Genomic DNA, 10,316 nt, shown 5'->3' with positions numbered 1-10,316 from the left:
ATAATAATAATACTCCTCTCTGCTCTTTGACACTAATACTTCTTTATTCTCCTCTATCTTTCCTTGGTGCAGATTTTTAAGGCATGTGAAACTTAACAAGGGTAAATGTAAAGTGCAACACGTAGAATCAAAAATCGAATTCCAGAGCCAGCCCTGATGGCCTAGTGGTTAAAGTTTGCTGCGCTCCGCTTCAGTGGCCCGGGTTCGTTTCCCAGTTGTGGAACCACAGCACTCGTCTGTCAGTAGCCACCTTGTGGCGGCAGCTCACATAGAATTAGAAGGACTTACAACTAGAATGTACAACTATGTACCTTGGGGAGGGAAAAAAGAGAGAGAGAGAGAGGAAGATTGGCAACAGGTGTTAGCTCGGGGTGACTCTTCCCCAGCAAAAAAAAAAAAAAAAAATCAAGTTCCAACAGAAGGTAAGGACAAGGAGTTTGGCTTCAGTGTCTATGAAGAGTGCCTGATGGCTGTGGTGGGCCACAGGCTGTCTGTGAGGTGCCATTAAGAACTTCCTAACTGGAAGCAGGGAGCAGTGTGGGGTATGGGGGGCTTTGAAGTCAGGCAGATGCCATGTAACTTGCTGTGTACTTAGTTTTTCTAAATCTCAGTTTCCTCACCTGAAAAGTGGGGAAATAACAACTGTACTGTGCCAGGCATAGAGGCACTCAATGCTGATCTTGAGTGTTAGGACAGGAAGGTATTTAAGCAAGCACTGAACAACCACCTGACAGGGATCTCATAACTATCAGAATTGGATGAGGGTTAAGTTTAGGTGCATGTAACAGAATACCCAAAATAACAAGAGTTTGAGTGTATATGTGACTATTTTCCCTCACACAAAGGAATTCTGGTCTGGGGGCTGGTATGGTGGCTCCAATCACAGGACCCAGATTCCTTCTGTCTTCGTGCTCTATCATCTTGGAGCACAAGATGTGCCTTCCAAGCTATGCCTTCCAACCTCAAGATTACCACATGGACCAAGATGGCTACTGGTGCTCCAGCCTTCACATTCCTGATGGCAGGATGGCAGGCGTTCTACTCTTTGAAGGATCCTTTCTGAAGTTCCACTCAATACTTTCTGCTTACATCTCATTGGCTGGAAGATCTTATGTAGCTGCAAGGGAGGCTGGGAAATGTATTCTTTTTGCTGAATACATAGCCACCCTGAACAAAATTGGCGTTCCGATACTAAGGAAGAAGGGCTACTAGGATGAGCAATTAGCAGTCTTCTCCATGATTCCTTCACAAGGTACCAGGTTGTACCAATTGGTCCATTCCACCTCAACAAACTTGGTTTGCCCTGTGACCTCTGAGATGGCAGCAGAGTATTAATGGGGAGAAGAAATACTTAGTGAGCATTGAGCCTAGTACTTGGGAGAAGTAACACCAGCTGTTACCTACTGGCGTGATGGGATTATGGTAGGCCTCTGTCTGCATTTGCCGGGGTCCTTACCATGCCAGTCACTCAATATTTTTAATATTCCTCCTGGATACAAGATAGTGCTGGAGAGCTTGAGTTCTGAAGCCAGAGGGGGTTCAAATCCCAGATTCAGTGCTTATTACTAGTGTGACTTTGAATAAGTCACTTAGTCCCTCTGAGGCTCAGTTTCCCCATGTGTAAAATGGGTATAATAATAGATCTGTACCTACCTAGAGATGATGGGGTAGTTGGAAGGATTAGAGGTTTCCATGATAAGCAGTCACTAAATGTTAGCTGATAACCCAGGGGGAAGCACAGACACAGCAGGCTGGAACCTTCCACTCCAACCACCCTCTTGATGAAGAGCATAAACACAGGTAGGTTTGTCTGGGTCCACACTTTTCCAAGAACGCTCAGGTGTTTACAGCTCTTTTATTATTCTCTGCCCTCTCAGCCCAGCTGGGAGCGAGGAGAAGATGGAGGCTGTCTGTCCTGTGTCGCAAAAGTCCTATCTTCATCCGCTCGGACTGCTATAACAGAACACCACAGACTGGGGGCTCATAAACAACAGACATTTATTTCTCACAGTTCTGGAGGCTGGAAGTCCAAGATCAGGGTGCTGGCAGGTTCAGTGTCTGGTGAGAGCCCGCTTCCTGGTTTATAGATGGCCATCTTCTCACTGCGTCCCTCACATGGAGGAAGCCGTCAGGGACTTCTCTGGGGTCTCTTTTGTAAGGGCACTAATCCCATTTGCAAGGGCTCCGTCCTCATGACCTAATCACCTCCCAATACTATTACATTGGGGATTAGCTTTCAAGATGTGAATTTGGTGGCGAAGACACAAAGATTCAGTGTTCAGTCTATAGCATCCGCACAACCAGAGATGGGCAGGGCTAGGGCTGCCCAGACCCTTAGCCTTCACTTATTCCAACTCACCACTGCTGGGAGACTGACTCTCTGCAGAAAGACCGGCTGAATCAGGGTCCTGGGTCACCAGTGTGGACACCAAGGTGCTGGGAGTCATCCTTGTGACATTTATTTTAAATCAATGTCTGCCTCCCATTCCCTTTCATCAGAGACACAGCCATCACGATTCCTCGCGGGCACCTGCACCTGTGTACACACCTCCACCCTCTTCTAAGACACTGCTTTTCTCTCCTCATGCACCTGCAAACTTGGCTACAGATCGTTCTGTGGACTCAGCCCACTAGGGCAGCCACTCTGGAGGCTCGGGACCCTTGCTCTGTGGGGTCCTGATGCCTGTGACATCACCAGCCGCCCACAGCCCCCTGTGACCTCATCGCCTGGACAACTCAGCCCTGCAGGGCCGTGGCCACTCCTTCAACCAGCACAAGTGGCAGAGGGCCTAGATGACCACCAAGCCCTCAGGAGAGGCCAGAGTCACCAGCATCCCCACACACGGTGACGTGGCCGACAGATCTACAGACAGCCCAACAGAAGGGTCCCAAAGCCGGGTTCCCCTCCTTGCAAGTGTCCCGGCACCTCACAGTGCTGTGGCGTCAGCCGAACAGCAGGATGCAGATCAGGCCTCCACCGAGCCAGCCACCTCCGAGGCCACGTCAGCATCTGGGGACACAGACACACATGAAGCTACAGCAGGGCATGACCAGGAGCCCAAGGAGACCGCGGCCCTGCTTGCCCGCCCTGCCCCGGATGCCCTGCAGATATCCGTGAGCCCCCAGAAGCCAGTATGGGGTGGGCTGGTGCGAGATTCGAGGATGACTCCGAGTTCCGGGACTCTCCAGCGTGACTCCCTGGGGAAGGAAGAGACACCACAAACGGCAGGTGTCCCAGACAGGGAGCAGGAATTATCTCCAACGACCCCAAGTGCTGAGGTGCTGTTCCCCCAAATCGTGGAGGCTCAGCCCGCTGTGAGCACTGCAGACGCCTTTGGCCAACTTGACACTCGGGCCGCTGGCACCGCTGTGGAGGAGACACCTGAGGCTCCGGAGGCCTTGAACGCTGACACTGAAGCTTGGCCATCAGCCAAGTCCCAGGCAGTGACTGAGGGGGACTTGGTGGCCCGCTCAGGAGACCGGCAGCCTGGGCCGTCCCCTCCCTCCCCAGGAGGCAGTGCCCCGCCCTCGCCTGGCCCCCACGCGGTGGCCCGGGGGAGGAGGCCCCCGGACTCCAGCCTGTACCCGGCCAGCGAGGAGAACAGCTACCTGCGCTCCATGACCAGCTTGCTGGGCGGGGGCGAGGGGTCCATCAGCTCCCTGGCAGACATCCTGGTGTGGTCTGAGACCACCATGGGCCTGGCCACAGGCTTCCTCGCCTCCGGCCACAGCTCCGTGACAGACCTGCTGCGTAGCACGGGGCCCAGCCTGCGCTCCGTCTCCAGCATCCTGAGGAATGCCAGCTCGGCCTTCTCCTCCGGACTGGCGGCGGGGACAGAGGCGGCCCTGCGCTCCGTTACCCGCACGCTGGAGACGGTGGAGCGGAGGACCGTAGAGGGCATCCACTCGGCCGTGTGCTACCTGACCAGCCACCTCACCCCACGCCGGGCCCAGGCCCACCCTAACAGCAACTAGACCATGCACAGGAAGGGCCGGGCTCGGCAGCCTCCGAGACCCAGGGGACCGTCAGGTCCTGCTCCCTTCCCCACTCCTGCCCTGGACGGCTCTCCCCAGACCAGGCAATAAATCACCGGCGAGAGTTTATTTTCTAAGCGCCGGCCTTGTCCCTTGTCCACGCAGTGGCACAGGGTGGAGGGACAGGGGCGGGCTAGGCTGTTCTGGAAACAGAAAGCTGTCCCCTGAGGGCTTCTTGAGTTGGCCCATTCAAGGACTGGGGGCCAAAGTGCAGAAAGAGAAGAGCCTGGTGGGTGGCCAGGTGTGGGGGTCTCAGACCTGCAAAAATTGATCCTGGCTGGACCTGCAACGAGGTGAGTGCATTCTGAGGAAGTGAGACCTGACCCTTCCCCAGGGCCCACCAGCCTAGCACGCTAAGGCCGCCCTGCTGGGGCTCTCTGAGAGTGGGGTTGAGAACACAAGGCCAGAGCAATGTGGGTTCAAACCCCAGTGCCGCTACTGGTCCTGGGCCAGTCACTTCACCCTCTGAACCTCCTACTGTCACTATAGAACAGAATAGGACCCACACCATGAAGATGTTGTGAGACCTAAGGGACATGATGCAGGTCCTAACACTCAGTGTCCGGCACTTAATGAGCTCACGCACTTCAGCTGCCATTATTATTATCCTCCAGCGGGCTGGGGACATGGTGGGAACAGGGATCTAGGGAGGGTGACCAACCATCCCAGTTTGCCTGGGACTAAGAGGGTTCCTGGGATGTGGGACTATCCGATTTAAAACCAGGAAAACCCCAGGCAGGATGAGCTGGTCACCCTAGACCCAGGTCTCTTTACATGGTGTTTATTCTCGTTTGGGGCTCTGTCCACCTTGGAAAGGGAGCCGCCTGCTTTAGAAAGCCACCAGCACACCCTCAGCCTGGACACAGTGCCATACCAGTCACATGAAGTTCACACCCCGCACACCTTATGCCACAGCCCTGCCCATGGATTTGTTCATTCATCCATTCTTCCTTCCCAGCCAAGTCTCCAAAAGGAAGCCCTTGGCCAAAACCAGCCCACTGATGGATTTGTTTACCCTACCCAGAGTTTCTCAAATTGTGAATTAAAAACCGGGAGATTTTACATAAAAATATGGATTTCTGCTTCCCTTGAAAAACCTAGGGGCCTTATCTCTTCAGGGCAACTGGCAGCTGAGCTGCCCGCTGTGGGGAGACCTCCTGGCCTGCATCAGTGACTGATGGCACCTGCCTGGCCCCAGGATGGCTTATGTGAGGAAATCTGATGCCAGGCCCCAAGTGGATGCAAAGAAGAACCAGGTGTGTCTACCCCTTCCCTCGAGGAGCCGCCACTTTCTGTAGGGGAGACGTGAACTGTCACCATATAATGAAAGCAAAGAATTCAGAGGAGGGAAATTGTCGGTTCAGATCCCAGTGATCAGGGCCTCCTGGAGAAGCGACTGAATCAAACCTAAAAAGAGAGGAAAGAGGGTGTCCCCCGGCAGAGCCAATAAGAACAAAAGCTGAGGCAGGCGCGATGGGCACTTGCTAGGGTAGAACAATTGTGTGGCTCAACCTGACAGAGCCCAGAGCAGAGACCGGGTAGTAAAGCTGCCGGGGCAGATCCCAAAATGTGCTCATTCGTGCTTTCAACAAATATTTTTTGACCCAGGTAAGTACCAGGCACTGCTAGACACTGAGACTGCCAAGGTGAAGGAAAGATGGGAAGAGACAGAAGCCAAACGCAAACCCAATTAGGGGAAGGGATTAGCCAACCAGCACAATTGCCTGGTGTGCGGGTGACCAGACCCAGGACTCAGCCTGTCCTCAGGGCTCTGTCTGTCCTTCCAACTCTGCTCCCTGTGCTGGCTCCGTTCTCAGGCGGCTCAGCCACCCTCCTGAAAAGAGAGAGGCTCTTGTTCTGGCAAGACAGTCCCTGGGTGGGGGTGGGGGAGGAGGCGGGGCGCCAGGCCTGGCTTGGCTCCCATGCTCTCTCCTGACCCAATCGCTGAGGCCGTGGAAATGAAATACTTAGTTACCTGGCCCGGGCCTCACGCCTTCCTCTGGGGCCACAGCCAGCCTGGAATTCGGGGTTCTCCACCAGAAGGGCTACTGGACCAACACCATTTTGGGTGTTAAAGCCGGCAGAATGGTAAAGAGTGTGGCCTTGGGGCCCAGGCTGCCTTGAATCCTGACTCTACCTCCTACTAGCTGTGTTACCTTCATTTCCCTGTGCCTCAGTTTCCTCATCTGTAAAATGACGATAATAACAGTACCTACTGCAACAGCTGTTGTGAGGATTAAATGAGTTAATGGGTCAGGTGCCTGGCACATAGTCAAGTGCTGCATAAGTGTTAGTGGTCACTGTGATTATCGTGGCAGAAGGGTTCTATGAAGCTGCATGCCAAGGACCAACTCTCTCTGCTTGCTCCGGCCTTCCTCTTTGCTGCGGGATAAACAGCTGTGTTGGCAAATCCTCCTGGCATCACGTCTTCTCTGCAGGTGGGACCCTCAGGCGTCCAGGTGCTAGTACACCTGGGGAGAAGGTCCGGGCTGCACGCTCAGAGCTAAGGGGTCCAATATGGAGAGAAGTGGGGGCACCCCAGCTCGCGATAAGATGGCCAGGGGGAGAAAGGAAAAGCCCAGCAGAGGAGCTTGAGGAAAGGCCCCATTCCACAGTCAAGGGGAGGCAGTCCCTAAGATGAGGCGCAGACAGCAAACGGGAATGATCCAGCCCATCACGGGCACGTGTGCCACTGTGTTGGATGGATGGAAACTGAACAAGGGGAGCAGTATCACGAAGAGATAGTTAATAGGGACAGAAAGCAGCGCCTAAGCGGACAAAGAATGAGCAGTTGTCAGAATCACAGGGTGGCTCTGTATGCAGGACACTCCTCGGCGTTGAGAATTGAGGCAAGACAAAGTTATAAATTCACCCCACACAGCTGACACCCCCTCCCTCCTCCTCTTTTATATGCTAGGGTTAACGCCTGACAACCACCAGCATTTCCCTAGGATCCACAATCACCTTTTTCAGGGTGTGTTCTGGCACTGAGAGATAGGCCGGTAAGCAGAGGATCTGCTTAAAGAAACATTTCGGCTGGGCCATGAGCCAGCAGGGCGGGCACAGCATCCTGACATCTGAGCCCAGCAGGGGCTTGGCTAAGGGAAGGGCACCAGCAAGCCCTGGCAGAAGGGATGCTGTGGCCTCCACCACACAGGGATTGCCCCCTTCCGTGAAGGACTTGTTCCCCCAGCTGCTGCGAACTGGCCAGTGGACAGCCTTCAGGGCCAGCTCCTTCAGAGAGGCACCTCGCCCAAGGTCATGCTGTCCTGGGCAGCCTGAGCCAGTGGCTGATCTATGTTGGAGTCGAAGGCCTGACTGCCCCGGCCCAGCTTGGGACAATGCCAGCTCCAGAGAGCCCATGGGGCTGGCTGGGGTGACATGGGGTCTGCATCGCAGGATCCATTCTCCCTCTGCCCACTCTGGCTCCATTCTCCCAACTCAGAGCCTACAATCGGAGAACCCAACCTGTGACCAGAGGCTGCTCTTTTTCCCCATCTGAGATGTGTGTGTGTTTGTGGGGGTGACCTACAAATTCAAACGATGGGAAAACTTCGCAGATTTTTTTAAAAAGAATCTCACTTTGTTGTAAGAAAAGTCAGAAATTTGAGGGCACTTTGAGAATGGTAAAATAAATAAATAAATAAATCTTTCTTGGTGTTTTTACTTGTTTTGTAAGGACAATATTCTTGTTTAGTCTATGGCCACTTGGCTAATTGGGTAAAGTCACCATGTGACTGCAGTCAAGTTTATAGATTTGGCTGGATGAGCCTCAGATTCTAAGCAGGAAAGAATGTCTCAAAAAGAAAGTGATCATAGATAAGGGCAGTCCCCCGAGAGGGATGTGATAAAGTGTAAAGGTAACTAAGGTCTTAAGTACACATTTAAATATTGAAATGAAAGACTGGACCCTCTGTGGGCTAAGAGGAAGTCCTACTTCTTAGGCCGCAGGGGATCTTGAGCTTCGAGTTCCTAAGAATGGGGAACGCGCCCTCTGCTGGACGGATGGCAGCACTGCCTACACTAGGAGGGCCCAAGGCTGCAGCCTGGCCATAGGATAGACACTTGGGGATTTGAGGTAGGCCCCTGAGAGAAGTAGGGGATTAAAAGAAAAGTGTTTCTCTACTCACAACACTTCTGACACCAAAGGTGTGGATTTTCCACACCAAGCAATTGTCCAGTTCTCTGCAGACACCACCTGGGTGTCCTACAATTCACTTCACTTCTGACACTACCTGGATTTAGCGCAGCTCCCACAGGTTAAGGGCTCAGTCCCACAGGTTAAGGGCTCGGTCCCACAGAATGCCCCACTTCAGATGCCAATCCCAAGTAGTGGGTCCCCAGATTACCCACACTTCTATCCAACTCAGCTATAAATCGGAGGTTCCCACAACTCCCTCCTCAGAGTAATTTGCTTTAACAGCTCACAGAACTCAGGGAAACACTTAACTTACTATTACTGGTTTGTTATAAAGGATATAGATGAACAGCCAGACGAAGAGGTACATAAGGCAAGGTTAGGAAGGGTCCCGAGCACAGGAGCTTCTGTCTCCGTGCAGTTGGAGTGCGCCACCCTCCCTGCACATGGACGCATTCACCAACCCAGAAGCAATCTGAACCTTGTTGTTTAGGGTTTTTATGGAAGTTCCATTATGTAGCCGTGGTTGATTAAGTCATTGGCCATTAGTGATTAACTCAATTTCCAGCCCCTCCGCAGAGGTAGGGGTGGGGCTGAAAGTTCCAACACTCTAATCACCTGGTTGTTTCCTCTGGTGACCAGCCCTCATCCTCTAAGAATCACTTCATTAGCATAAAGTCAGGTATGGTTCAGAGACTTCTTACGAATAACAAAAAGATGCTCCTCTCACCCTTACCACTGAGGAAATTCCAAGGGTTTTAGAAGCTCTGTGCCAGGAACCAGGGGCAGAGACTAAATATGTATTTCTTATTATGTCACAGTAGTTCAGAACATACCCTAAGATACCACCAGTTGAGCTGATTTGGGCTGGAAACGTGTCCCTAGGAAGTTCTTAGGAACAAGGGCAGGAGGGCAGAGTGTTACCACACAAAAATGGTATGCCCAGAAACAAGCCCACTAGTTATGGCATCAGCTTTTGGGAGAGAAATCAGTTTTATTCTGTGAGATCCATCTGCAGGGAGACAGGGGGTGTGTGCCCTCAGATCTGTCTCCCAGATTCAGGATTTGGGGCAAGATTTAAGAGGTTAGGGAGAACAGGCGGGCATGCGGAAACACTGGTGGGACAGGTTTTGATTGGTGGGCTTCAAGCATTTATGGTAGGGTTCTAAACATTTCTGATGAGGTTCTAAACATTTATGGTAGGGTGGGGAAGGAATTTTAACACGGGATCTTCCTGAATGACGGACCCCTGACTTCTGATAAGAGTCAAACTTGTAAGTTCTGGTTGAGTCTCTGTCCTTGGGTTACATGGAGAGTAGAATCTTTGGTCCCACGGTCATTTTAGGTCAAGATTTCTTCTTCTGCACATGCTCTGGCTACGTGACTTCACAAATTTTTTGAAAGACAATTTCTTAATTACTCTGTTGATAAGATGGGATCAGTTGAACTGGTCCTGGAGGGCCCACAGTTATAAGAGGAGCACAGACCCTCCACCTGGAGTTGCTGCCAGAGCCCAACATCATGGCAATGTTTGCATAACAGTGCTCCAAGACTCAGACCACAGAAGGCCCGGAGTCCTCCAGGAAGGACATAGCCACAGCAAAGGCCTTCAAGGGTAGGATCTGGCTGCGGGGGTCTCTGAATGGGCAGTACCCCCTGAACCGGCACCTGGAAGCAAGCTGGCCAGCCCTGTGGAGTCCTCAAGTGGACACTGAGGTCCTAGAGGTAGGCCCTACTGTTTCCAAACCTCAGTTTCCTCATCTGTAAAATGGGTCTTCCGTTTGCCTCACAGGGATGCTGTGATCAATAATGCATATTTTTTAAACACAGCGTTTAATAGTGGGCATGTGACAAATGTCAGATTTCTTCCTTCCCTTGGGGTTTTCTGCATTGTCTGGGTATTGGTCAGGAGTCTCCTAATTGGAAGCGACAGAAACTCGACATGAAGTAGCTTACTTAGGCACAAACAGATCGATGGGCTGGGCAGAGAAGGGCTAGGACAGAACTGGCTTTGGGGATGCCTGGTGTCCGGGACTCAAAGCTGTCAGGACTCCGTCTCCATCACTCGTGTCCTCAACCTCCCACAGCGTCTCTGCCTCTCCTCCAGGCTTCTGCTCCTTGTGGAGAACGTGGCTCCTGGAGG

At 52.4% G+C, this 10,316-nt stretch overlaps 1 protein-coding gene across 1 annotated transcript; it reads left to right on the top strand.

Moving 5' to 3' along the window:
- Positions 1-2,660: 2,660 nt before the first annotated feature.
- TEX44 (testis expressed 44) lies at positions 2,661-3,975 on the top strand. The gene has a single exon (XM_004427785.3). The coding sequence runs from the start codon at positions 2,794-2,796 to the stop codon at positions 3,973-3,975; it is 1,182 nt and encodes a 393-aa protein (XP_004427842.2). The 5' UTR covers positions 2,661-2,793.
- Positions 3,976-10,316: the final 6,341 nt, after the last annotated feature.

Source organism: Ceratotherium simum, chromosome 37 (genome assembly GCF_057802395.1).
Source record: "Ceratotherium simum simum isolate JZ-2026a chromosome 37, ASM5780239v1, whole genome shotgun sequence".
Lineage (NCBI taxonomy): Eukaryota > Metazoa > Chordata > Mammalia > Perissodactyla > Rhinocerotidae > Ceratotherium > Ceratotherium simum.
The sequence above is the reverse complement of the archived record's forward strand: the minus strand, read 5'-3'. Positions and strand labels throughout refer to the sequence as shown.